Source organism: Rhinopithecus roxellana, chromosome 1 (genome assembly GCF_007565055.1).
Source record: "Rhinopithecus roxellana isolate Shanxi Qingling chromosome 1, ASM756505v1, whole genome shotgun sequence".
Lineage (NCBI taxonomy): Eukaryota > Metazoa > Chordata > Mammalia > Primates > Cercopithecidae > Rhinopithecus > Rhinopithecus roxellana.
In genome coordinates, this window is record NC_044549.1 from 32,462,491 (window position 1) to 32,488,853 (window position 26,363).

At 41.5% G+C, this 26,363-nt stretch overlaps 2 protein-coding genes across 5 annotated transcripts in view; one reads left to right on the plus strand and one right to left on the minus strand.

The window, feature by feature from the left end:
* CD96 (CD96 molecule) overlaps positions 1-26,363 on the plus strand; it is a 108,464-nt gene that overhangs the window by 28,575 nt on the left and 53,526 nt on the right. For all 3 annotated transcript variants that reach the window (XM_030940831.1, XM_030940826.1, XM_030940822.1), the window contains exons 4-6: positions 6,581-6,788; positions 13,164-13,219; positions 25,819-25,909. In XM_030940831.1, the coding sequence (XP_030796691.1) occupies positions 6,581-6,788; positions 13,164-13,219; positions 25,819-25,909 (355 nt within the window). The remainder of the gene's footprint in view (positions 1-6,580; positions 6,789-13,163; positions 13,220-25,818; positions 25,910-26,363) is intronic.
* On the minus strand, positions 20,590-23,137 carry ZBED2 (zinc finger BED-type containing 2). Of its 2 annotated transcripts, none has more exons than XM_010361077.2 (2): positions 22,994-23,137; positions 20,590-22,759 (listed from the first exon to the last, which is right to left on the minus strand). In XM_010361077.2, exon 2 carries the CDS (start codon positions 21,893-21,895, stop codon positions 21,239-21,241), a length of 657 nt encoding a protein of 218 aa, XP_010359379.1. In that variant the 5' UTR covers positions 21,896-22,759; positions 22,994-23,137; the 3' UTR covers positions 20,590-21,238. The 2 variants fall into 2 exon arrangements, with proteins under 2 accessions (XP_010359379.1, XP_010359380.1); XM_010361078.2 differs by having other exon boundaries at positions 20,590-22,653; positions 22,994-23,050.

Genomic DNA, 26,363 nt, shown 5'->3' on the forward strand with positions numbered 1-26,363 from the left:
CTTTGACAGCACTGACTGGATGGAGAATAAATGGAGGAAATGTGAAGATAGGAAACAGTTTGGAGAAAAAAGGAGTAGCAATCAATACAGTTAACAGCAGTTATGGAATGAGCTCTGTACACTCAGCACCTGCCACGTGATGTGGTCAGTGCAGCCAGCTTTGACATGGAGCTGGTTTCAAGGAGCTCAGGATAGCTCAGAGACGAAATATCATCACTAAATCAAGGAGGCTGAACATGCCAAGTCTGAAAACCTGAAATTATGTTCCAAAATCTGAAACTTTTTTAGCACACACATGATGCTCAAAAGAAATGTTCAGGCCGGGCGCGGTGTCTCAAGCCTGTAGTCCCAGCACTTTGGGAGGCCGAGACGGGCGGATCACGAGGTCAGGAGATCGAGACCATCGTAGCTAACACGGTGAAACCCTGTCTCTACTAAAAAATATTTAAAAATTAGCTAGGCAAGGTGGCGGGCGCCTGTAGTCCCAGCTACTCTGGAGGCTGAGGCAGGAGAATGGCGTGAACCCGGGAGGCGGAGCTTGCAGTGAGCTGAGATCCGGCCGCTGCACTCCAGCCTGGGCGACGGAGCAAGACTCCGTCTCAAAAAAAAAAAAGAAAGAAAAGAAATGTTCAATGGCTTATTTCAGATTCCAGATTTTCAGATTTGAGATGTTCAACTGGCATAACGTAAATATTCCAAAATCCAAAACAATCTGAATCCTGAAACACTTCTGATACCAAGCATTTCAGATAAGTGACACTCAACCTGTAGTACAAACATTCCTCTTCTAAATTCAAAATTTTGATTCTAGTTCAAAAACAAAGCCTCAATGACTTATTTTAGAATTTGTCAAGTACTTAAGGGACATATAACAGCAGTTTCATGATTCACTATGATCCATTTCAGCCCTTATCATGCTAATTATTTTATTAAGCTCCTATACATAATTTAATTATGCATTTGTTTATTTTCTGTGGCTCCTGATTTTCGTATTTGTTTGTGTGTGTGTTTGTTCTTCTCCTTAAGTAGTTTTTTTAGTGCAAAAAATCTATTTAAAAATTGTATTTAAAAATTAATTTTTTTAGATTTTTTTTTTTTTTGGGCAGGGTCTGACTTTGTTGCTCAGGCTGGAGTACAGTGACATAATCTTGGCTCACTACAGCCTTGACCTCCCCAGGCTCAGGTGATCCTCCCACATCAGCCTCTTGAGTAACTGGTACAGCAGGCATGTGCCACCACACCCGGCTAATTTTTTTGTATTTTTAGAAAAGACAGGGTTTTACCATGCTTCCCAGGCTGGTCTTGAACTCCTGAGCTCAAGCAATCCACCAGCCTTGGCCTCCCAAAGTGCTGGAATTATAGGCATCAGCCACCAAACTCAGCCCTTAAGTAGATTATATGTAGGAAAGGCAAAGACTGTTTCTTCTACTACTTTTGTGAGACTGTATATAGCAAAGTCATTAACAATGTGACTTTTGGAGGGAAATTACTGTTTTCAAGACCTGGATCTCCACTACTTACTAGCTATGGGACCTGAGGGCTGGGATTAGAATGAAGCAAGTAAGGCTCTTAATCTTGGGAGCAAAATTTAAGGGAGCACAAAAAAATTAGCAATCAAGATAAATATTTTAATACAATTTTTTTTTTTTTTTTTTTTTTTTGAGACGGAGTCTCGCTCTGTTGCCCAGGCTGGAGTGCAGTGGCCGGATCTCAGCTCACTGCAAGCTCCGCCTCCCGGTTTCACGCCATTCTCCTGCCTCAGCCTCCCGAGTAGCTGGGACTACAGGCGCCCGCCACCTCGCCCGGCTAGTTTTTTGTATTTTTTAGTAGAGACGGGGTTTCACGGTGTTAGCCAGGATGGTCTCGATCTCCTGACCTTGTGATCCGCCCGTCTCGGCCTCCCAAAGTGCTGGGATTACAGGCTTGAGCCACCGCGCCCGGCCAATACAATATTTTAAAAAATCAGAAGTTAGGGAAAATCCGTGATGAACAAAATATCAAATTTGTAAATAAAGGCAGACTGTTGCTGTGTGCTTTTGAGACCTTGCTACATTTATATTGTTTAAAGAACAGTATTTTCAATCAACTTGTTGTTCCTGGGCTTCATGGCCATTTTGTCTCCCGAGGGCTAATGTATAAGGGTTGACACTGGCAAGAGAGCAGATTGAGCTATTCATGACTTTATAACTGTCTTAGTCTATTTTGTGTTGCTGCATATAACAGAATATCTGAAACTGAGAAATTTATAAACAGAAATTTATTCTCTCACAGTTCTGGAGGCTGGAAAGTCCAAAATCAAGGTGCCAGCAGGTTAGAACCTGGTCTCTGTGCTTCCAAGATGGCACCTTGAATGCTGTATTCTCCAGAGAGGACAAAAAAATTGTGTCCTTACATGGCAGAAGAGCAGAAGACAGAGAACTCACTACTACAAGCACTTTGTACAGAGGCATTAATGCATTTGTGAGGGCAGAGCCCTTTGGATCTCCCATTAGGCTTTTCCTCCCAACACTGTGCCGTTGGGGATTAAGTTTCCATATGAGTTTTGGAAGGGACAAAAACATTCAAACCATAGCAGTGAATCTCCGTAATTCCCCAATTTAGCCGGGCACATAATGAATACTCATGAAATAGCAGGTTGATCATAGGCTGGACTAGATAATAACAAGCTTGTATTATTGAACATCTATTAAGTGTCAGGACTAGAGTAAGTATATCATATATGTTAGCTCATTAAATCTATATTTCCCATTAAAATGTGAGAGTCTACCAAGGTGTGAATCCATAAAGTTTTAGAAATACTTATTAATAATTTTTAAAGCAGGCAATTTTTTTCTTTGAAGAATAGGAAGAGAAAAACCTGGTAGAGGCCGGGCGCGGTGGCTGAAGCCTGTAATCCCAGCACTTTGGGAGGCCGAGATGGGCAGATCACGACGTCAGGAGATCAAGACCATCCTGGCTAACATGGTGAAACCCCGTCTCTACTAAAAAATACAAAAAACTAGCGGGGCGAGGTGGTGGGCGCCTGTAGTCCGAGCTACCCAGGAGGCTGAGGCAGGAGAAAGGTGTAAACCCGGGAGGCGGAGCTTGCAGTGAGCTGAGATCCGGCCACTGCACTCCAGCCTGGGCGACAGAGCAGCGAGACTCCGTCTCAAAAAAATAAAAAGAAAAACCTGGTAGAAATAAGATTGTCACATGCAGGTTCTAGCCTCCACCAGTCTGTTTCCTGAAGACTAGGTTAGCTGAGAGCATTATTATCAAGTAGGAGTTGAGATATGCTCTAAACATCTATCACCAAAAGTGGGTCAATATGTCATACAAAGGCCCCTTTCAATCAGCAAATTGCCCACACCCCTGTAATCTACAACTCACATGAAAGGTTCTAGCTTTCTAAAATTTCTATTAAAGTTCTCACTCTATATACTTCAGAAAGTTTTTTTTTATTTATTATTGTGATTTCTTTTTTTTTTTTTTTTTTTGAGGCGGAGTCTCGCTCTGTCGCCCAGGCTAGAGTGCAGTGGCCGGATCTCAGCTCACTGCAAGCTCCGCCTCCCGGGTTCACGCCATTCTCCTGCCTCAGCCTCCAGAGTAGCTGGGACTACAGGCGCCCGCCACCTCGCCCGGCTAGTTTTTTGTATTTTTAGTAGAGACGGGGTTTCACTGTGTTCGCCAGGATGGTCTCGATCTCCTGACCTTGTGATCCGCCCGTCTCGGCCTCCCAAAGTGCTGGGATTACAGGCTTGAGCCACCGCGCCCGGCCTATTATTGTGATTTCATAGTTTGGTTCTTATTAGTACAAATTGTATCTGAGACATTTGTCCCTGGTTCTGGGCATCCTTGCTTTTTGATGCTGTTTCTTAAATACCTCTTACTTTGTGTGGTATTTGAGCAAATTTTTAGCCTCAATTTATTTTACATAGTTGTAAGGAGTAAACAAAACTTGAAAGGACTTGGTAGAATTCTTAGAATATAATAGGTACTAAATAAATTTAAACTATGACTAATAAGAATATGAAATTGTAATATTGGTCATAACGTAATATTAGTATTTTTCTCCCTCTCCCATCCCTAGGCATTTCGTTGTTTGCCTGTGCTAATTTTTTCACCTCTTTTCCCATTTGCTCTATGAAGGCAGCCACTCATATGTAAGTTCTTGCTACTGCCCCCTTTATAACTGAAGACTCTAGAATGTCTCAGTATCTCCTTGTCTTGTAGGTTACAGGGCATTCTTTGCAACTGAATCCCATCTTTTCCAATGAAGGAACAAACCTTCTTTCTGCAAAAGTCAACTGCCCAGGGGAAAAAAGCAACCTTTGGATAAAGTAGAAAGGTTTTGTATTTTTTCTCTATCAACTGAACCACCTAGTCACAATCTGCTATATAATAAAGAAAAAAGCGGTTTTTCTCACCAGTCTCCAACTTCAGCATGTAACTGCTCTTTTTCCCACAACAAATTGACAGTTGATGGAACTGTTCCAAATGGTAGTCATATACTAAATGACCAAGGAACATTTTCAACTCTAAAATCCTGACACACACAAAAAAACAAGAGGCTGCCAAACATACCTGTGCCAAAAGATCTGCAGGGGTTACCTGCCTTCTTAATTACTGACCTCCAGTCCTGCCAGTGCTGAATGACATGCTTTCTTTTTTTTTTTTTTTTTTTTTTTTTGAGACGGAGTCTAGCTCTGTCGCCCAGGCTGGAGTGCAGTGGCCGGATCTCAGCTCACTGCAAGCTCCGCCTCCTGGGTTTACGCCATTCTCCTGCCTCAGCCTCCTGAGTAGCTGGGACTACAGGCGCCCGCCACCTCGCCCGGCTAGTTTTTTGTATTTTTTAGTAGAGACGGGATTTCACCGTGTTAGCCACGATGGTCTCGATCTCCTGACCTCATGATCCGCCCGTCTTGGCCTCCCAAAGTGCTGGGATTACAGGCTTGAACCACCGCGCCCGGCCCGACTGACATGCTTTCTACTTTCTTCTCCTGTCCCCACCCAATACTTAGAGCTCCTCTGGGGGATCCTGTCTCTGTAATACAGTCTTTCTCCCTTTTTCTTGTGCTCTTCTTCCTTAAGAAAACAGCAGCACAGATTCTTGGGTCCTTCTTTCTAAGGGTAAAAGGTATGTAAATTGCTCCAGGAAAAAGAATTCAGCAGAGTGTAATTATTTGCAGCCAATAACACAATACTATCTGCGTGTAAGACTGACACAAATTCTAGCCAGATTCAGCTAAAGAACTGTGTCTTACATAAGAGTTTCTGCTAAGTATATTTTGGAATTATCTCTTTAAACTATTTAAGAAGTCTGCGTTAGTCCTTCCTCTGTTTCTGCCCATACTTGAATGGGGTTTCCATTTCTTGTAGCCTGATCTGTCTCATTTTTAAAACTAGAGATTCCAATTCATAGATCTTATCATTATTTTGTAACATTTCCCCCCATTGAATGCATTCCTGTTTATCCTTCTCCGTTTTAATTCCCTCCATTTCCCCTGATGCCTGTGCACAAGGATTCATCTGTTGTTTAGAGTTAGGCCAGTAGATGTCAGCCCTGGATCCCCTGAGTACCTTAAAAACAACTGTCCTAGCCATGGCCTTATCCCAGACAGTCTAAATTAGAATCTCTAGAAGAGAAGCGTGTGCATCGGAGTGTTTTAAAAGCAGCTCAACCGAGAATGCTGAGTCATATGAACAGGGTCTGAAGACCTAATCCATCCTCTACCCCTGTGCCCCTCAAGAATCCCCTCCTCACTGGGCCCCTAGTGAGCATGTTTATTGACATCAACCAACACTGTGACAACCCAGGGAGCTTGTCCAAAACAATTCCAGGCACAGAGAGAATAATAGTGCTTTTCATCACAGATGGCAGAAAGGATATGGGATAGAAAAACCAAGTACCTCGAATATACTCTAATCTCCAAAATTCAGATTAACATTTTCAGCCTACTCTTCATGCATCCTCTTTGAAGCTAACACAAACACAGAAAAAAAGAGAATAGGGTTAGGACCAGAACAAGGCCGTGAAAGGAGGCAAGGAGGTGCCCAGGGCACAAAATTTAAGGAGGTACTCACTGTTGGGTGCCAGCATTTCACTAGCAAGACTTTGAGAACGTCATTTTACCTGATCCTAGTCCAGGCTCAGGGAGGAGCTGAAAAGAGTCCTTTTCTAAAGGAATTCAGGGATAACTGTAATCATCCAGTTTAAGTGAAGATTTTATGAAATCTTCTCAGCACATCTTAGCAGTAAGATGCCAGAACTTCTTAAACGAAAATTAAAATCTGCCATTAGTTCCGCCCCCATTCCAGCCCCCAAATCCTACTCCAGATATACAGTTCATAGAAGATTATGAAGGAGAAGGTCTAGTCAGAAGAACAGAATGTTTCCATTTGTTAGGAGAGGGTGACAATAGTTTTTAACTGGAAGTCAAGTGTATACTTTCTCTAGTAATATACTAAATGTCTCTTAATTTCCATCCTTCGTTCTTCCTCTCTACTTTACAAAAAATAAATGAATCGATGCTTGTGAAACGCCTAATTCAGAGCTGGCACAGTTGAGGGCTCAATAACTGGTAATGATTTTTCTAACCAGGAGGATAATGGAACTCAGCAAACACTTATCTCCCAAGATCACCTCATCAGCAGTTCCACATTACTTAAAGATAGAGTCAAGGTTGGTACAGACTACAGACTCCACCTCTCTCCAGTCCAAATCTTCGATGATGGGCGGAAGTTCTCTTGCCACATTAGAGTCGGTCGTGACAAAATCTTGAGGAGCTCCACCACAGTCAAGGTTTTTGGTAAGGGCTGTTGTTCTACGGACTCCCTGACACCCTCCTGTCTCTTGCCCTGCTCTTCCCTGAAGAGGAAGCACTCTATTATGCTGCAGAGCCGCCACACATGGGTAACAATGCTGGAGTCTGTTTCCCTGGATACTTGTCATTCTTGTTGGGGATGAGGATGATGGTAGAATGCTAAAGAATAATGATTCCATTAACAGAATAAAATCACACAGAAAGCAATAATTTTCTGTATTGGTCCATTTTCTGTTGCTTACAATGGAATACCTGAAACTGAGTAATTTATAAAGAAAAGGAATTTGTTACTTACAGTTATGGAGGCTAAATCCAAGGTCAAGGGGATGCATCTGGTGAGAACCTTCTTGCTGATGGAGGGACTAACTAAAGAATCCCAAGGTGGCACAGGGTATCACATGGCAAGGGGACAGAGTTTGCTAATGTGCTAACTCAGGTCTCTCTTCCTCTTCTTATAAGGCCACCAGTTGCCCTCCCATCATAACTCATGACTCCAATAACCCTTTAATCTATAAATGGATTAATCTTATTCATAAGGACAGAGACCTGATGATTCAGTCACCCATGAAAGACCCCAGCTCTCAATACTGCCACACTGGAGATTAAATTTCAACATAAATTTTGGAGTGGACATTCAAACCATAGCAGACAGATCAATTTCCTGGTGACCACTATCTTATTTACAACTTTAATGTTTCTCAGAATACTGGAAGTCTCTTTAATTGTAGCTGCCAAAGTCTAATTGCTTAGTTGTCTAATTGTCTTAGTTGCTTGCTTGAGCAAGGTGGAGTAAGGTCAGTGAAAAAAGGAAGGTGATAAATATAGCCCCAGGGAAACTGCAGAAGTTCCTCCTCCTCTGCTATCCTGCCAAGGCCAGCTGGGGTGAGACAGTCAGGTCCAGCCCTTCGGGCAAAGGAGCTTTCAGGAAAGGCCTTCTGAACCTGCACTGTCGGGATTGTGGAGCTGAGCTGTGAAATCCACTGTGGTCTCACTCAAAATGCAGAGTATCTGCAGGGTGCAAATTTAAGGAAGAAAGATTAGAATTCTATTTTCCCCAGTACAAGAAAGTACCACTAATTAATAAACACCGTTAATAAAGAGAAGCCCCTGCCTTTGGATGTTTTTTCATTTTTTGTGACAAAGATCTGTTTCTTTTAGAAAGTCAATTTTAAAGAAGGCAAAGAGAAAAGCAGTGAGATGGATAGGCAATTAATTATTTTTGAAAATGAGATAAACAAAGGGAAAACAACTTCACAAACCTATGGAGACAGGCTGCTAGATTGTTCCTCAATTCTCTAAAGGGCAGAGCAAGCAAAAAAAAAAAATTATTTGGAATTGTATTGCCTTATTATTGGCAGTCATACAATGTAGTATTTTGAAGAAAACACAAAATTGCCTCCCCCTTCCCTCCTCTGTCCTCCCCTTTCCTCTGCATCCTCCCTCTTCTCTTTCTCTTCATCTCTCCTCAGGGACGGACTAGGCAATAATCATCCCTGATGACCAGGTTCCTTACGGAGCCTAAACAGTGTCCTGTGAAGAGTTGGAAACAAGCTGTTCATCTCTTTTGTTATCACCATTTGTTTATTTACCAGGGTGTGACTGTCTTAGTGCAAACATGAAACTGCCTCCTCTGGTCTATTGGCAAACCAATGAAGGCAGCCATCCTCAGAGTGGAAAGAAATATCAATTGTAATTTAGGCAAGCTGTGTCCCCTGTTGATCAAGATTTTTTGCACCATAACTTGATCTAATTGCCTTGTCAACATCTATGCTGTGTCCTATATCTCTTTGCTGCATTAAAATACCTCTACCTTGATCTTAAATGTTTTTCACTCTTTTATATCTCACATTTATCACCCTATTGGATTCTACATATCTCTGTCTCTACATTTCTCTTGTTTCTTCTTTGAAGTCCTTTCAGTGGATGCTTTAAAATATGAAACTCTGCCTGCTTGTTCAGAAAATTAGATTTTTCCTGCTTCCTGGCTTTTGCATTTAGTAAATTGGCTGGGTGGGTTGTGTTTGGGTGGAGTCTTATCCAGTACTTAACCTATGGTGTTACCCAAGTGCATATTGTGGCCCTGACCACATATCTTATCAGAACCTACTTTACATCCCTTGGTGATTCATCATATAGAATAAGTCTCCCCAAAACACCCATGAAAACCTTGAAATCAACACCGAAATGTATCACAGACCTATTCAACATGCCCTAAACCCAGCATATTTCTTCTTCCCAAACAATGCTCTTTACTCAACTCTTCATTCTCTAGCAGACCAGGGACAAGAGGGGCTACTCCATCAATTTTGCCACTTCCTGCATCTCCTTCACTGGTCTCCTTTGTTCTTCCTTTCCTTGGCAGGGAGTCACCTGCCCATCACAGGGTTGTTCTGTTCCACTCCTAAATTCCAAATCTGATTGTCCTCAGCCTCAAAGAAAATCTTTCTCACCCTGTCACCTCTGCAAATTTTAGTAGTTGTTCTTTCACGGCTTTTATTCTGCTGGTATTTGTTAACAGGAGGTAAGAGATACCACTCCACCCATTAGTGTTTCAGGTTGTATCTTGGTTTTGGGTTCCCCTGAAATAAAACATTGAGATAAGGATTTGGGTTAATTTATTTGAAAGACCATCCTGGGAAACATCAGAAAAGGAATGAGAAAGTGAGTCAGGGAAGGGAAGGGAAGGAAGATAATAAAATGTACAAGATTACATCAGTTACCACCATAGGTTTAGAACTCATCTCGCTGGGAGACAGCATAGAACACATATCAGAGTTATCCCATATGAAGGGCAAGAAAGCTGGGGTATTTATCTACCATCTCTCCATCTGTTATTAACTCTCTGGGACTCCCAGTTTTTACCTGTGGACTAAGTGTACTCCCATAATCTCAATAAATCGTTGTGCAAAGAGTCATCTAGTCATCAAAGAGTTATCCCAGTAAGAGGTCTTCAGTGTGCCGAGGTAAATGCCAAGTGGCTGTAGCAGGCACTGACAGCATCTATGACTGGAGGTTTAGCATTCTTTCCACTGAGTCACAGAAGGCTGTGTTTGCTATGCTCAAGAATGTACTTGAAGCCACTTCTGTTCAACATGATGTACTAATGTCTAGTTTGTGCTGGGCACTGTTAAGTGCTGGAGATGAAGAAATTGATAAAATACTGGCTTTGAGGCACTTAAAATCTAGTAAAACAACAAAATCACTGAAATATTCCCTGATATTTCCTAGTACCAAGCAACCAAACAAGAGCCAAATGTTTCTCTGCTCCACTTCAGGGATCTTTATAACGAGACTTTATTTGTAAGCTGCTTTAGTCCATTTTCATGCTGCTGATAAAGACATACCCAAAACTGGGAAGAAAAAGAGATTTAATTGGACTTACAGTTCCACATGGCTGTGGAGCCCTCAGAATCATGGTGGGAGATGAAAGACACTTCTTCCTGGCTTTTGCATTTAGTAAATTGGCTGGATGGGTTGTGTTTGGGTGGAGTCTTGTCCAGTCCTTAACCTATTTTGAGGTGTTACCCAAGTATATATTGTAGCCCTGACCACATATCTTATCAGAATCTACTTTACATCCATTGATGATTCCTCATATAGAATAAGTCTCCCCAAAACACCCATGAAAACCTTGAAATCAACACCCAAATGTATCACAGACCTATTCCACATGCCCTAAACCCAGCATATTTCTTCCCAGCAACAGAAAAATGAGGGGAATCAAAAGCAGAAATGCCTGTTAAACCCATTAGATCTTGTGAGACTTATTCACTATCATGAGAATACCATGGGAAAGATCAGCCCTCATGATTCAGTTACCTCCCATCAGGTCCCTTCCACAAGGGATTCTGGGAATTCGTCGGAATTCTGGGAGACACATTTCAAGTTGAGATTTGGGTAGGGACACAGCCAAGCCATGTAATTTCACCCCTGATCCATCCCAATTCTCATGTCCTCACATTTCAAAATCAATCATGTCTTCCAAACAGTCCCCCAAATTCTCAACCCATTTCAGCATTAACCCAAAAGTCCAAGTTCAAAATCCCAACTGAGACAAGGCAAGTCCCTTCTGCCTATGATCCTGTAAAATCAAAAGCAAGTTAGTTGCTTTCTAGATATAATGAGGGTACAATCATTGGGTAAATACAACCATTCTAAATGGGAGAAATTGGCCAAAACAAAGGGGCTACAGGCCCCATGCAAGTTCAAAATCCAGCAGGGCAGTCAAATCTTAAAGTTCCAGAATGATCTCCTTTGACTCTATGTCTTGCATTCGGGTCACACAGATGCAAGAGGTAGGTTCCCGTGGTCTTAGGCAGTTCCACCCCTGTGGCTTTACAGGGTACAGCCTCCCTCCTGGCTGCTTTCATGGGCTAGTGTTGAGTGTCTGCAGCTTTTTCAGGAACACAGGGCAATCTGTTGGTGGATCTACCATACTGGGGTCTGGAGGATGGTGGCCCTCTTCTCACAGGTCCACTAGTCAGTGCTCCATTAGGGACTCTGTGTGGGGGCTTCGACCCCACATTTCCCTTCTGCACTGCCCTAACAGAGGTTCTTCATGAGGGCCCTACCCTTGTAGCAAACTTTTGCTGGGTATTCAGACATTTCCATAAATCTTCTGAAATCTAGACAGAGGTTCCCAAACCTCAATTCTTGACTTCTCTGCGCCCACAGGCTCAACACCACATGGAAGCTGCCAAGGCTTGGGGCTTCCACACTTTTTGAAGCAACAGCTAAAGCTGCACATTGGCCCCTTTCAACCATAGCTGGAATGGCTGGGACACAGGGCACCAAGTTTCGAGGCTGCACACAGCAAGGGGACCCTGGGCCCAGCCCAGGAAATCACTTTTTCCTCCTGGGTCTCTGGGCCTGTGATGGGAGGGGCTGCTGTGAAGGTCTCTGACATGGCCTGGAGACATTTTTCCCATGGTCTTGGAGATTAACATTAGGCTCCTTCCTACTTATGCAAATTTCTGCAGCCAGCTTGAATTTCTCCCCAGAAAATGGGTTTCTCTTTTCTATCCCATAGTCAGGCTGCAAATTTTCCAAACTTTTATGCTCTGCTTCCCTTATAAAGCTGAATGCCTTTAACAGCACCCAAGACACCTCTTGAATGCTTTGCTGCTTAGAAATTTCTTCCGCCAGACACCCTAAATCATCTCTCTTAAGTTCAAAGTTCCGCAAATCTCTAGACCGGGGCAAAATGCTGCCAGTCTCTTTGCTAAAATATAACAAGTCACCTTTGCTCCAGTTCCCAACAAGTTCCTCATCTCTATCTGAGACCACCTCAGCCTCGACCTTATTGTTCATATCAACATCAGCATTTTTGTCAAAGTGATTCAACAAATCTCTAGAAGGTTCCAAACTTTACAACATTTTCTTGTCTTCTTCTGAGCCCTCCAAACTGTTTCAACCCCTGCCTGTTACCCAGTGCCAAAGTCGCATCCACATTTTTGGGTATCTTTTCAGCAACACTCCACTGTGGTGGTACTAATTTACTGTATTAGTCTGTTTTCACACTGCTGATAAAGACATACCCAAGACTGGGAAGAAAAAGAGGTTTAATTGGACTTACAGTTCCACATGACCACAGAGGCCTCAGAATTGTGGTGGGAGGTGAAAGGCACTTCTTACACGGCAATGGGAAGAGAAAAATGAGGAGAAGCAAAGGCGGAAACCCCTGATAGACCCATCAGATCTCATGAAACTTATTCACTATCATGAGAATAGCATAGGAAAGACCAGCCCCCATGATTCAATTACCTCTCGCCGGGTCCCTTCCACAACACATGGGAATTCTGGGAGATTCAATTCAAGTTGAGGTTTGAGTGGGGACACAGTCCAACCATATCATAAGCCTTTGGGCATGTAGAACATTCCTCTTTTCTCTCCCTCCCCACCACCCATCCTCCGCTTGCACTACCAGTCTTCTACATTCCCAATTTTACTTAACTCATCACTGGTAACCACATCACATCTTCCAAAAACCTCCTCCTATCCTCCAAGCTTAGGTTAGAAAATTTATTTAAAAGCTGTCTTCAAATACTACATGTCCTTAATCATTGTACTTATCTCAGTGTATTATAACTTCCAGTTTGTTTATCTGTATTCCCAAGAAACTGTAGATTTCTTAAAAACAGTGAATATTATTTGTCCACCTTTGTTTCCTAGGCATCTAGCATACTGCCAGGTACACAGCAGGCCTGGCAGTATTATATTAATAAAAATTTATAAATATTAATGAATAAATATTAATATTTGATGAATGAAGATTCTCATAGACACACACACACATACACACACTAGTGGCCAGGTAGGATGACATTTGGTGCCTCTAACTATGTTTTATTTGCCTTTAAGCTAAACCGGAAATCCCCATGATTGTGGAAAATAACTCCACGGATGTCTTGGTAGAGGTGAGTCACATAAAAGCCTTTGAAAATCTACAGCGTTACATGTAAGGTGTGTCAGGTTGCATAGTTGCCAGGAATGTTCTCTCAAAGAACTTTACTCCTTGGTCCTTGACCAATTAACTGCTATTAGGGATGAAGGGAAGCTGAGTTGTTTCTAGAAAGTGAATGGGAATTTTTACTTTTAGACTTAGTGCTCTCAGAATGATCTGCAATTTTAGTCCTTAAATTTCTCAGAAAAAAAAAATAGTTACAATTGTTTAAACTTCTCTTTAATAAAAATTGAGGTGGATAGTGAGGACAAAGTAGGGCAGAAAGCTGTGTGAATCCTGGTGTAAGAATGAAGTTTTGGCTCAGCTGATGTTTGATTTGTTCTACTCCATTTCCTTTACCTGCTTTCCCATTGTTTTATTTCAAAGTGATGGGAGGAAATATGCCCTCCCGTACTCCTGCAGAACCCTGGCTATGTCTTTGGTGGTAAAGAGGAAGGGCAGGAGAAACAAGAACATTGAATAGGGACCTCTGACTTAACTTCTTCTGGGTGGTAGTTACCAGCCTCTAGTCACTAGAATCTGGACTCAATTTCTCACTCTTCCTCTTGCAAACTATGACCTTGGGCAAATTACTTCATGTCTTTGCAGTCAGTTTCCCCATCTATATGAAGTGAATAATAATAGTATCTTCATATAGCTGCTGTTTTAAAAAATTAAATAACATGAAAAAGTCTGAGTACAGAGTGTGGCATATATTAAGTGTTTAATCAGCATTATTGTTCTTGTTTTTGTTGTTATTACTATTATCTGTGTCAGTCAACTGTCCTGTGGCCTTATGATTTCAGCCTGACTTTTAAAAACCCTATATAAAAATATTCTCATTAATTCTCTAACACTTTCTATTACATGAGAGAGAAAATTATACTCATATTCTAGTTTATTCTCGCACCAATGACATTAACTTACAATCTCTGGTCTCACTGAATATCAGTCATTTAATTTGATAGTTGCATACAAATCATAGCTTAGATTCTTTGAGATGGTTTTGCAATGACTATATATATATATTTTCCAAGTATTTGTGTCTTTTGCCAGTTTCATATATTGGTCTCTTAGATAACTGCCTGTATTAGTCCATTTTCATGCTGCCAATAAAGACATACCCAAGACTGGGTAAATTATACAGGGAAAAGAGTTTAATTAGATGTACAGTTGCACATAGCTGGAGAAACCTCACAATCATGGCAGAAGGCAAGGAGGAGCATGTCATGTCTTACATGGATGGCAGCAGGCAAAAAGACAATATGCAGGAAACTCCCCCTTATAATAACTATCAGATCTCATGAGACTTACTCACTACATGAGAACAGCACAGGAAAGCCCCCATGCTTCAGTTACCTCCTACCAGGTCCCTCCCACAATACGTGGGAATTTGAGATGAGATTTGGACGGTGACACAGCCAAACCATATCAGTCCACCCCTGATTCTCCCAAATCTCATGTCCTCACATTTCAAAATCAGTCATTCCTTCTCAACAGTCCCCCAAAGTCTTAACTCATTTCAGCATTAACTCAAAAATCCAGAGTCCAAAGTCTCATCCGAGACAAGGCAAGTCCCTTCTGCCTATGAACCTGTAAAATCAAAAGCATGTTAGTTACATCCTAGATACAATGGGGGTACAGGTATTGGATAAATACAGCCATTCCAAATGGAAGACATGGGCCAAAACAAGTCTGAAATCCATCAGGACAGTGAAATCTTAAAGCTCCAAAATGATCTCCTTTGACTTCATGGCTCATATCCAGGTCATGCAGATGCAAGAAGTGGTCTTAGGCAGCTCAAACCCTGTGGTTTTGCAGGGTATGGCTCCCCTCCTGTCTGTTTTCACGGGCTGGCAGTAGCCTAGTGGAGACTACATGTGGGGACTCCAACCCCATATCTTCCTTTTAGCACTGCCCTAGCAGGGGTTCTCCATGAGGGCCCCACCCCTGCAGCAAACTTTTGCCTGGGCATTCAGGTGTTTCCATATATCTTCTGAAATCTGGGCAGAGACTCCCAAACTTCAGTTCTTGACTTTTGTGCACCTACAAGCCCAACACTGTATGGAAACTTCCAGGGCTTGAGACTTCCACCCACTGAAGCAACAGCCCAAGTTGTACCTTGGCTCTTTTCAGTTATGGCTGGAGTGGCTGGGACACAGGGCACTGAGTCCCTAGACTGTGCACAGCATGGAGACCCTGGGCATCACCCACAAACCATTTTCTCCTTCTAAACATTCAGGCCTGTGATGGAGGGGCTGCTGCAAAAGTCTCCGACATGCCCTGGAAACATTTCCCCATTGTCTTGATGATTAACATTCAGCTCCTCATTGCTTATGCAAATTTCTGCAACCAGCTTGAATTTCTACCCAGAAAATGGGATTTGCTTTTCTATCGCATTGTCAGGCTGCAAATTTTCCAAACTTTTATTCTCTGTTTCTCTTTTGAAACTGAATGCCTTTAACAGCGCCCAAGTTACCTCTTCAGTGCTTTACTGCCTAGAAATTTTTTCTGCCAGATATCCTAAATCATCTATCTTAAGTTCAAAGTTCCACAGATCTCTAGGGTTGGGGCAAAATGCCACCAGTCTCTTTGCTAAAATATAACAAGAGTCACCTTTGCTCCAGTTATCAACAAGTTCCTCATCTCCATCTGAGACCATCTCAGCCTGGACCTTATTATTCATATTACTATCAGCATTTTTGTTAAAGTCATTCAACAAGTCTCTACGAAGTTCCAAACTTTCCCATATATTCCTGTCTTCTTCTGAACCCACTAAATTGTTCCACCCTCTGCCTGTTACCCAGTTCCAAAGTTGCATCCACATTTTTGGGTATTTTTTCAGCAGTGCCCCACTCTCCTGATACCAATTTACTGTATTAGTCCATTTTCATACTGCTGATAAAGACATTTATACAGGAAAAAGGGTTTAATTGGACTTATAGTTCCATGTGGCTGGGGAAGCTTCACAATCATGGCCAAAGGCAAGGTAGAGCACATGACATCTCACATGGATGGCAGCAGGCAAAAAGAGAATGTGCAAGAAAACTCCTCCTTATGATAACCATCAGATCTCATGAGCCTTTTTTTTTTTTTTTTTTTTTTTTTTTTTTTTTTTTTTTTTGAGACAGTCTCGCTCTGTCGCCCAGGCTGGAGTGCAGTGGCGCGATCTCAGCTCACTGCAAGCTCCGCCTCCCGGGTTTATGCCATTCTCCTGCCTCAGCCTCCGGAGTAGCTGGGACTACAGGCGCCTGCCACCTTGCCCGGCTAGTTTTCTGTATTTTTTTAGTAGAGACGGGGTTTCACCGTGTTCGCCAGGATGGTCTCGATCTCCTGACCTCGTGATCTGCCCGTCTCGGCCTCCCAAAGTGCTGGGATTACAGGCTTGAGCCACCGCGCCTGGCCAGATCTCATGAGACTTATTCACAGTCACGAAAACAGCATGGGTAAGACCTGCCCCCACATGATTCAATTACTTCTCACTGAGTCCCTCCCACAACACATGGGAGTTCAAGGTGAGACTTGCATGGGGACACAGCCAAACCATATCACTGCTATTATAATCCTGATTATACAGGAGAAGATTTAATTGCTTAATTCATTTTTGTTGTGTCGTAACTTAATTTCTAAGTTTATTAGTGAACTTCATTTCAATAGTTTACATTTCAAAAATAAACTAATCACACAGCTTTTGGTAGGTGTTTTTGTTTCTTATGAGGATCTCTAATAGATTCTTGGTACAATGTAATATGGGCACAATCCAGATACAGGACCATAAATTGCATCCAAAAATCCCAGTTTTAAAAAAAAAAAGAACTTTGCCTATGTGCCATAAAATTTCCTCTTCTCTACCCTTGCTTTAGTGCTGACTACAAAGAAAAACAAAAACAGAGAGTTTTTCTTCCCAGAAAATTAGTGAATAGTCTTTCTCCAAGCACACATAACCAGCTACAGGACATGGCTTGTCTATGGATCTTTTCAGACCTTGCCAAACATTAGTAACTCCTCACTCTAATATTCTTACAATCCCTGCTGTATTTTTAATAATTTATTAACTCTTCAAAATCCTTTCACATACTTTTATCTCGTGCTGCTCCCAATGAGCCTCTGAAATAGATAGCGCCCAATTTCTCATTTTACAGATGAGAAATTGGGGCCTGGAAAGTCTTAACAACTGGCTCAGTCACTAATGAGGGGCAGAGCTGGGATGCGTATTTAGTGTGCCTGTATCCAGGCAGAATAGTATTATTATGATAGAAGGATATCATGCTTCAGGGTCAGATAGCACAAGTGTCAAATCCTAATTCAACTACTTAGCTGGTTACATACCCTCATCAACTAGTGAACCTCCACAAGCCTCAGCTAACTCACATCTAAAACTGAGATAATAACAAATACTTCAGAGGGTTCTTAGGAAGATTAAATTTATGCTCTAATGAAGTTCATGGCACATAGTAGACATTTCAGGAATATTTCTTCCCTACCCACTATTTATCATTTACCCACTCTCTTACATTCATAAATCAGCTATGTGACTGATTCTAGCAGATACTGTGGAATAATTTTTTTAAACCCAGAATATAGGCTGTGGGATCTGATAGAACCAGGTTTGAATTCTCTTCCAGCACTTATTAACTCTGGCCCCTACGAGCTTAGTTCCTTAACTTCCTCAACAATAAGTGAGGGCAATGGTTCCAATCCCACAAGGGTGATATAAGGATGAAGTGAGAGAAGGTATGCAAAATACCTACCATCCAGCAACCACAAGTTTTTGGTCTTGGCAATTTCCTGCCTCTCCTTCATTCCTTAGAAATTCTTGAAGTCAACATGCACGCATTGGCTCTGCTACCTGTTCACTACACTAGTAGCCCGCAGTGTGGAAATACCCTGGGGACTTGGTCAGTTGTGAGCTGTGTCTTCCTGTGTTTTTAAACTTACAAAGTTTATGGCTAATTGTAGTATTTCTGTAAAATACAAAAGACCCAAAAGTGTGATGCCCCTCAGGCCTGGACATGCCATAGATGTCTAAGGAAAGTGTCACACCTGTGAATGTTGTATCTTGTGCATTCCCAAAGTTGAGATTTTGCCAGGGCTTCAACATGGCACGCAGCTTCACTCCTGCACTACAATGAGAAAAGAGTCTTTAACCTAAACTGCAGGGCCCCTCCATTTAGCAGGTTTTTGCATTAGAGCAAAAGATGTCAAGCCAAAGAGCCCTCAACTCATAGCTGATGATGTAGCATAGAAGGCACAAGAGGGATGTATAAAAACCCTAGCATGTACTCAACAGTTCACGCTTTCCGCAAGCCCATATGTCTCTCACTCTTATGCTTGTGCTTTATACTTTAGCCCCATCATCTCCATGGGTCTTGTTCATATCACTCAATACCTTTGTTATGTTTGAAAGAAATTAGGGGGAAAAATGCCTAAAGAAAACTACCTGTCATGAAGCTTAAGAAACAAAAGCAGTTTGGGGTTAAGAAGCCTACAAAGGAAGAGCATCTACAATATTAATAACCATGTAAAACAGATACCAGAGGCTGGGCACAGTGTCTCATGACTGTAATCCCAGCACTTTGGGAGGCTGAGACGGGCAGATCATGAGGTCAAGAGAACCAGACCGTCCTGGCCAACATGGTGAAACCCCATCTCAACTAAAAACACAAAAATTAGCTGGGTGTGGTGGTGCACACCTGTAGTCCCAGCTACTCGGCAGGCTTAGGCAGGAGATTTGCTTGAACCTGGGAGGCAGAGGTTGTGGGGAGGTGAGATCACACCACCGCACTGCAACCTGGTGACAGAGTGAGACTCCATCTCAAAAAAAAAAAAAAAGAAGACACCAGAATCTAAAAACCACACTGGTTGGCATCAGCAGAGCTCCAGCATCTTTGTGCAGAATTTAATTATTTGTGTTTATTTGGTTTGGGTTTTGCAAAGTTTTAACCCTGTGGTTTCCTCAAGCTTCCCAAGCCCCACTCAAAATGTATGTGTTTTGGTTTTTGGTTTTTAAATGATTAGGTATTACAGCCTCCTTTTTTTTCTAGCATCTTTTGCGACACAGTAAGGTTCTGAGTCCAAATGTCTACCCATCGTCACTTGCACTGGTGAGCACCTGAGCTTGCACCATAGATAGAGAAGGTTCTAAAAGGACATCATACCTCTGTGGGGAGACCACATGACAAATGAAATCTTAAATATCAGGCAGATCTCTAGATAAAAAAAGAACATGATGGGACTTCAGTGTAGCCTGGTTATTTCACAAGCCTGGTATTTGGACTTTTGTTTGTTCCACAAACAGCTCTTAGGGAAGACAGGTCTGGAAGTTAGGGCTGCCTAGCAAGTCTAGGAAGAATATGAGTGAACTACATAGGTCAGGACCAAAGGAGGCAAGACACCATTGTTACACAAGGACATCCTCTGCCTTCAGAGAGGTTGGTGCCCACAAAGTACCTGGGCTATCTATGAGATAATGGGATGCTGTCTTTATCTATTCCTGTCTTCCCTAGCTCTTTCCCCACTCCATCCCCATTCCCAACCCACATTTTGTTTTGTTTTGTTTTATTTTTTAATATGCGTGTTTGGTTGGGGGAGGGCAGTGTAGTTATAGAGGAGTCTATCTTCCATAACAAATGTCAGCTCCAGTGCAAAGGCCAGAGTATTTTCCAGTTTGGTTTTATTCTATTTCTAAATTAATATTTTAGGCATACTCTTAGCAACCCAGGAAATTATTCTCTCCCTATAGACTGTTAGGGTCTCTTTTTTCAAAGCATCTCTGAACATTTAAAGATAAACAGTTTTAAAAAATCAGAGGACAGTGGGTTGGTATGCAGTTAGCATTTTGGAGGTGTGAGTAAAATCTAAAACCTACTGTTCAAATAAATAACTGCTCTGTGGACACAAAACAAAACCAAGTTAACTCATTAAAATTGACTTCAGGATCTAAGAAATGTACTCTGTCCTTCCCTCATTCAGACAGTCGTGTTCTCTTCTATTTTCATGATAAATTTTCCCTAGAGCACTGTCTCTCTTCCCCATCTTTGCATTTCTTCTCATCCCATTTCTTTCTAACTTTCCTTCCTCTGTTCTTTACTTCTCCTTACTTCCTTTATATCTCTGTCTTCTTTTTCATTCTGAGTTTATTTCAGCTCTTCCTCACTAACTCCTTTTCCCTTGATAAACCTTAATATGAAATTAGATCATATTTTAAGTATTTATGAATAAGTTTCATATACTGTGTACTGAATGTTTAAACCAAGTAAGTTGAGAGGTTTTTCATTTCTCTGTGCTAATTACACATTAATTAGTTTAAACATTAGATTGTTAAAAAGACGCACAGGACTCAGATTATACTGATGAAACAGCTTTAATATAAGCAAGAAAATACATCGCAGCAATAACAGGAGAAAGATATGCATTGCAAGGATCCAAAGATCTGAGGCTCACAATTCTTTGTCCTTCCACTTGCTGGGTCACACAGAACAAGCTTTGTATTCATACTGGTAGTCTGGAAGCACCACCAGTACATGTGCTAAGACCTCAGTCCCAGGAAGATTAAGCTCTGCTTCCCGCAGGGTATCTGCAAGTAAACTGGTCACATAGGCACATTCCAGCTACTTAACCAGCCTCAGCCCTCAAAATCTTCAGCTCCACCAAAACCGAGTGCTAGGCAAAAATCTGATAATTTTGATAAACAATGCTGACTAGCTGGTACCTTCTGCCCTGAAACAACTCACAGAGTTTTACTTTGGTAAAAGCATTTATCTTTAATAGGTACATTTTAGAGTTTCGGCCAAGGGTCAGCAGAGCTCTAGGAACCTCACAGAGAAGCATTTGGTCAATTCAGACCTGCTCAGATTAACTCATACTGTGCACTATTTCCAATAAAAGCAAAATGTCACTAAACTACTTTGCTGTACATTTGAGTTGAAACTAAAATGGCTCTTTTGTACAAGTCTAGAGTCAATGTTTTCAGAATAGATTCTCCAAGCCCAATTTAAACAAAATGGAAGGCATGTACTGCTGCAGGCAACTCTTTCTCCTGCTGACATGCCTCCTTCTCAGCCCTCACCTTCCACTTCATCTCCAGGATGGCCCTTTCCACCTCCTCCAAGGCTCGCTCCCTTTTTTCCACAGCCCTCTCCCGCCATTCCACTGCCATTTCTCTCCTAAGCACCTCCTTTTCCCTTTGGCTGGCCCACAAAGCCATTGTGCCCACCTGCTCCAGGAACCTACCCCAGTCACCCTCAATGCCCGTAGGGAGCTGGGGCCCGTGGGGCCTTGGATCCTGGCGCTGCCCAGCCTGACCATGGCCACTCTTCTCCAGCTCCTCTCTGTGCATACTTTTCAGATGCTTCCACAGTGCTGTGGTGCCCACATTGACCCCAGGGCCACGGCTCACCTGCCTGCCACACAGGCGGCAGGTGGCATATTGGTTGGGATGGTGCCCAGCACGAGCAGGGGCTAGGTGGAAATACTCCCATGCCTCAGAGAACCGGGTGCCCTTGTTGTGGGGCGTTGGAGTGGGCATAGCACTCACAAAAGGGCCAACCAGTTCTCCTGCCTCACTAATCTCTTCCTCTTCCTTCATCTCTAAGTCCCCTTTTGCCTTCATCATGGCTCCCTCCTCTTCCTCCTCTTCCCGCCTCATCATGTCACCTCTTCTACAGCGTTCTTTATGATGTGGCTAGATGTGAGCCAAAAGCTTATTTGAACCACAAGATTAAGTATATATTTGGGAAGGGCCCGTGGTAACTCTTGGGGATTCACAATAATGGCCAAAGTGTGGCCACACCTGGGTGGTGTGAGGTTTCTTCCTTTCTGCTTCACTGGAGAGTCAGGGGTGAGTCAGATACAAGCAAAACGGCCCAAGAGTGCATTCCTTCCATGCCCCAGATACTTACTTATCCTCCCTTGACTAGGCCAGAAAGACAAAACATATCAGTTCCTGTAGCAAAGATGTTCTCTGTCCAACAATAACAAAGCTCTTTGATGAACTCAGTGTTCTCTGCATCAACCACCACGACAGGTATTTTTGTATACTGAAAATTTTAGGTTTTCTTTTTTCTCCTCCTGATTGTTTCCACTGTTTCTGTGCTTCTTATTGCCTATAAATGCATTTTGGAGGCAGGAGAAACAGCCTCAGGTTTCAGGCTTTTCAGGACCAACAGGGCTACGGCCTCACTGGGTCTTGCTCAGAGTAGGTAAAAGCAAACACAGGCAGATGCTGGTGTAGGAGACAATCATGCTTCCTAAAAACTGTTGCAACAAGCAATCCAGAGTAGACAAAGCCTATGAGGATCTGGATAATAAAGTTCCCAATGCAAGGTCAGTTTGTCCCTAGAGGCGTCTCTCAGAGGCCAGGAGTCTAAGAAATCCAAAAAGCAAGCTCAGCTGTTTCAGCAGGAGGAGCTGGGATGCACAGAGGGGAAGGTGGAGCACATCGTCACAAACATGATGTTCCCTGGCTGTCCTTAGCCCGCAGCTCACCATACCCCACCTTCTCCAGCAGGAACACCTGCAAAGCCAACAGCCAATAAGACCTTCCTGAAGCACCGTACTCCAGGTGTTTTGCTCTTTAACTCATTTTAAAGATAAATAAGTAAATGGAAAATCATATTGCATTTAAAAACAGCCCGACTTCTCTCTCCTTTCTTGGGTCATTTTTTAAATTAATAAGAGCGTTATTTAATCAAGGTTTGCAACCCTGAACAGTTAGGAAATTCCCCCCTAGCCACAAGTGGGTACTTACAAGCAGACAAGGCTCTGGACTTCTCTCTGATCTTTCCTGCGCAGAGTGAAAGCACTCCTGCACACCTTGGATGGCTATTAGCTGACTCCTACCCCCAGAAGGAGGGCACCTCCACTTCTGGTTTCCTCCCACTTCTAGGGCAGCATTGTTTTCAAGTAGGTGTGTCTGTGCCTGTCGGATTTTTCTGCAACACTTAGACACAGATGCAAACCTTTTCTCCACCCCCTCCACTACCAAGAAAAGGATGTTCCTGGCGTATATCAAGCAGCAATACAGTAAGTTAAGCACCTACAAGTCTTAGTTCTCTTTTTTGATGACTAGATTACCTAGCCTCTCAAGTAAAGCAAGTGATTTGAAGGAAGAAGAATGGGAAAGACTGAAACATGAAATGTGTATACACATATAGATTATATATATATACATACATTATATATAATATGCATAATATGTGTGTGTATACATATTTAGATTGAAAAGGAAAGCCTACCAAGAGGATATAGGAAGACTCTAAAGAAGATGTCAATAGAAGAAAAAAAACTTTGTGTTATAAAAGAAAAGATAGAAATAGCATAGCAGGCCAGGCGCCGTGGCTCATGCCTGTAATCCCAGCACTTTGGGAGGCCGAGACAGGTGGATCACTTGAGGTCCGGAGTTCGTGGCCAGCTTGGCCAACATTGTGAAACTTCGTCTCTACTAAAAATGCAAAAATTAGCGAGGTGTGGTGGTGCACACCTATAATCCCAGCAACTCGGGAGCCTGAAGCAAGAGAATCACTTGAACCCGGGAGGTGGAGGTTGCAGTGAGCTGAGATCATGCCACTGCACTCCAGCCTGGGCGACAGAGGGAGACTCTGTCTCAAAAAAATAAATAAAATAAAATAAATAAATAAAAATTAAAAAAAGAAAGAAAAGAAAAAGAAATGGCACGGCAGAAAATATGTAGAGGTTGATGGTTAAATTAAAATAGAAAAAAAAATGGGGGAAAAAGATTCAAAATGGGAATGAAACTGGTAGGAGTTTTAGAACATGAACCACATTTCTAAACCAAATCTTGGAACACAAAGTCTACAGAGAGTATAGAATATTTGAAATTTGAACCATTTCAGAAAATCTGAATCTAGAGAATTCATGGAAGTCAAATCTTTTCAACATTTTTAGAAGTTAACAAAAGAGTTCTTCAGTGAGCCAGTTGCCTTCATAAAATAATAACACCCCCACCTACTCCCGATATTACCATATCGTCATCTTTGGTGGGTTAACTAAAGATAAAGGAAATGAATCATGAGAATGGTTAATGTCACTGCATTAATGCAAACCTTTGTATCTTTTTCTTTAAAAAAAAAAAAAAAGTTTTACCTCCTGTACCTTTTTATCTCTTCCTGGACCAACTGGAGATAAAAATCAATCTTTGGCATCTATTAAATTAAACTGAACACTCTCCTTTACTTAACAAGAATGTATTTTAGAGGATCTGGTTTTGCTTTTAATTTTTTAGTGGAGAGAATAGCATCCCTGGTCCATGTATGTATCTCCATTATCTGGAAAGGCAAGTGTTGAATGGATGGGAATATTGGGAACTATAGTGTTTGTCACCCAGCATCTTGGATATGCTAGACAACCCCCTCAGAAATTCTCTTGTTTCTTTGGGATTTCGGTAGCAATGTACTGAGAAATGGTAAACTTCTGTAGGATTTCACCAGGAAAATGTTACTTAGCATTCTTGAGTGTGGTTTCTCAGCTCCATAGGCCCAGACTTCTTAGGAGTAACTAGTCTGTGGATTGACACCCAAATCATCACATACATTTAATTGTTCTTTACATGTTAACTAGCATATTCATTAACTGTGGAAAATATCTGGGAACTAAGAACTCGGGCTGGTCATATGTAAAATATATACATCTCTTGATGAGAAAACAAGTAATTATAAATGGAATGATAATTTTGAAGAGTCTCAGATAAAACAATGGGAATCCAATAATTCCCACTGGATGTTTTCACTAGACTGTTAAAGAAAGTATCATCCCCCAAAGAACAAACATAGCATTGAAAATAAAACATAACTAGCCCTGCATCTAAGTTCTCTGCTTTCATAACATAGCAACTTCTTTCATGTTTTTATTTCAATACAGTTTTTATTAAAAAATATGTTGGACTGAGATTAAGGAGACATCGTTTCTAATTGTGCCATTAACTATTTTCCACTTCCTTGAACCACTGGGTGCCTTGATTTTTCCATCTGTCAAATGGCAAAAATAAGGCATGCCCTACCTATCCTCAAGATTAATCCAATAAAATTTTTCTAAAAATTAGGAAAATGTGTCACAAGTAAAAAGCAGGATATTTATATAAATTGGTTTCTGTGGTTGTTACAAATAGTGTCGTACATTACTTGGGACACAGAAACAACATGTAGATCCCCTTGAACTTTAAATCTAACAAACTATTCTTCTCTTGACTATGTTTGCTTTTTCCTTCTATTCTTTGGTTTCCATTTAGTATTATTTTATTCTGCCTGCACAGAGTTAAGATTTCTCTTTAACAGAACCCAGAATCCAGACTTGGAACATTAGTATAGTCCTAGATCTTTAATCCTGAAGTTGACCTAGGAGTATAGTCGGAAGTTTATAACATCTCTATAGGAGATAACCCATTTATAGTGCACGCTCTAACACAACCTATATTAAAAGTAGACACTGCCTTCTATTTATTCAGCTAAAAGTGGAGAACTCTTTTTTGCCAACTTATGTTATATGATGTTAGTAAGTTGTAAGGAGTACCAGTTTCTTAGGAATTTGCAAATAACCTTTATTCTGTCTTTACCCCAGAGAACATTTACCTGCTTACTAAAGAATGCATTTCCCAAAGCAAATATCATATGGTTTATAGATGGAAGTCTTCTTCATGATGAAAAAGAAGGTAAGGAAATTAAACAACGGAAATAAGTTCTGTACAAAAAGAAAGAAAACAAAGGACATCAGAAATTGTCATTGCCCAAGTTGATCTTGGCACTTAAGAATGATTCTCATTCCAAGAAAAACATCATTCTGCCTACCAAATGTCATTTTCTGATGCTTCATCTGGCTCTTCCAAGGGGGTGGAGTGTAACATTTTCCAGAATAAGAGAAATACAATTGATTTAGACAAACAACATCCAAACATTTTATTTAACTATCAGTAAAAGGAATATCTTAGATGAGGACAAAAAGTTTAAGTCTACATATATTTATTAAAACGTTTTCTGCCTTTATAACATAGTTACCTGTTTTTCCATGTCTTTCTTATTTCAATACAATATGTTCAATTAACAGCACCACTGCTTTACATCAGCCAATAAATAATTTCTACCTTTTTATGTGAGGATCTAAGGCAG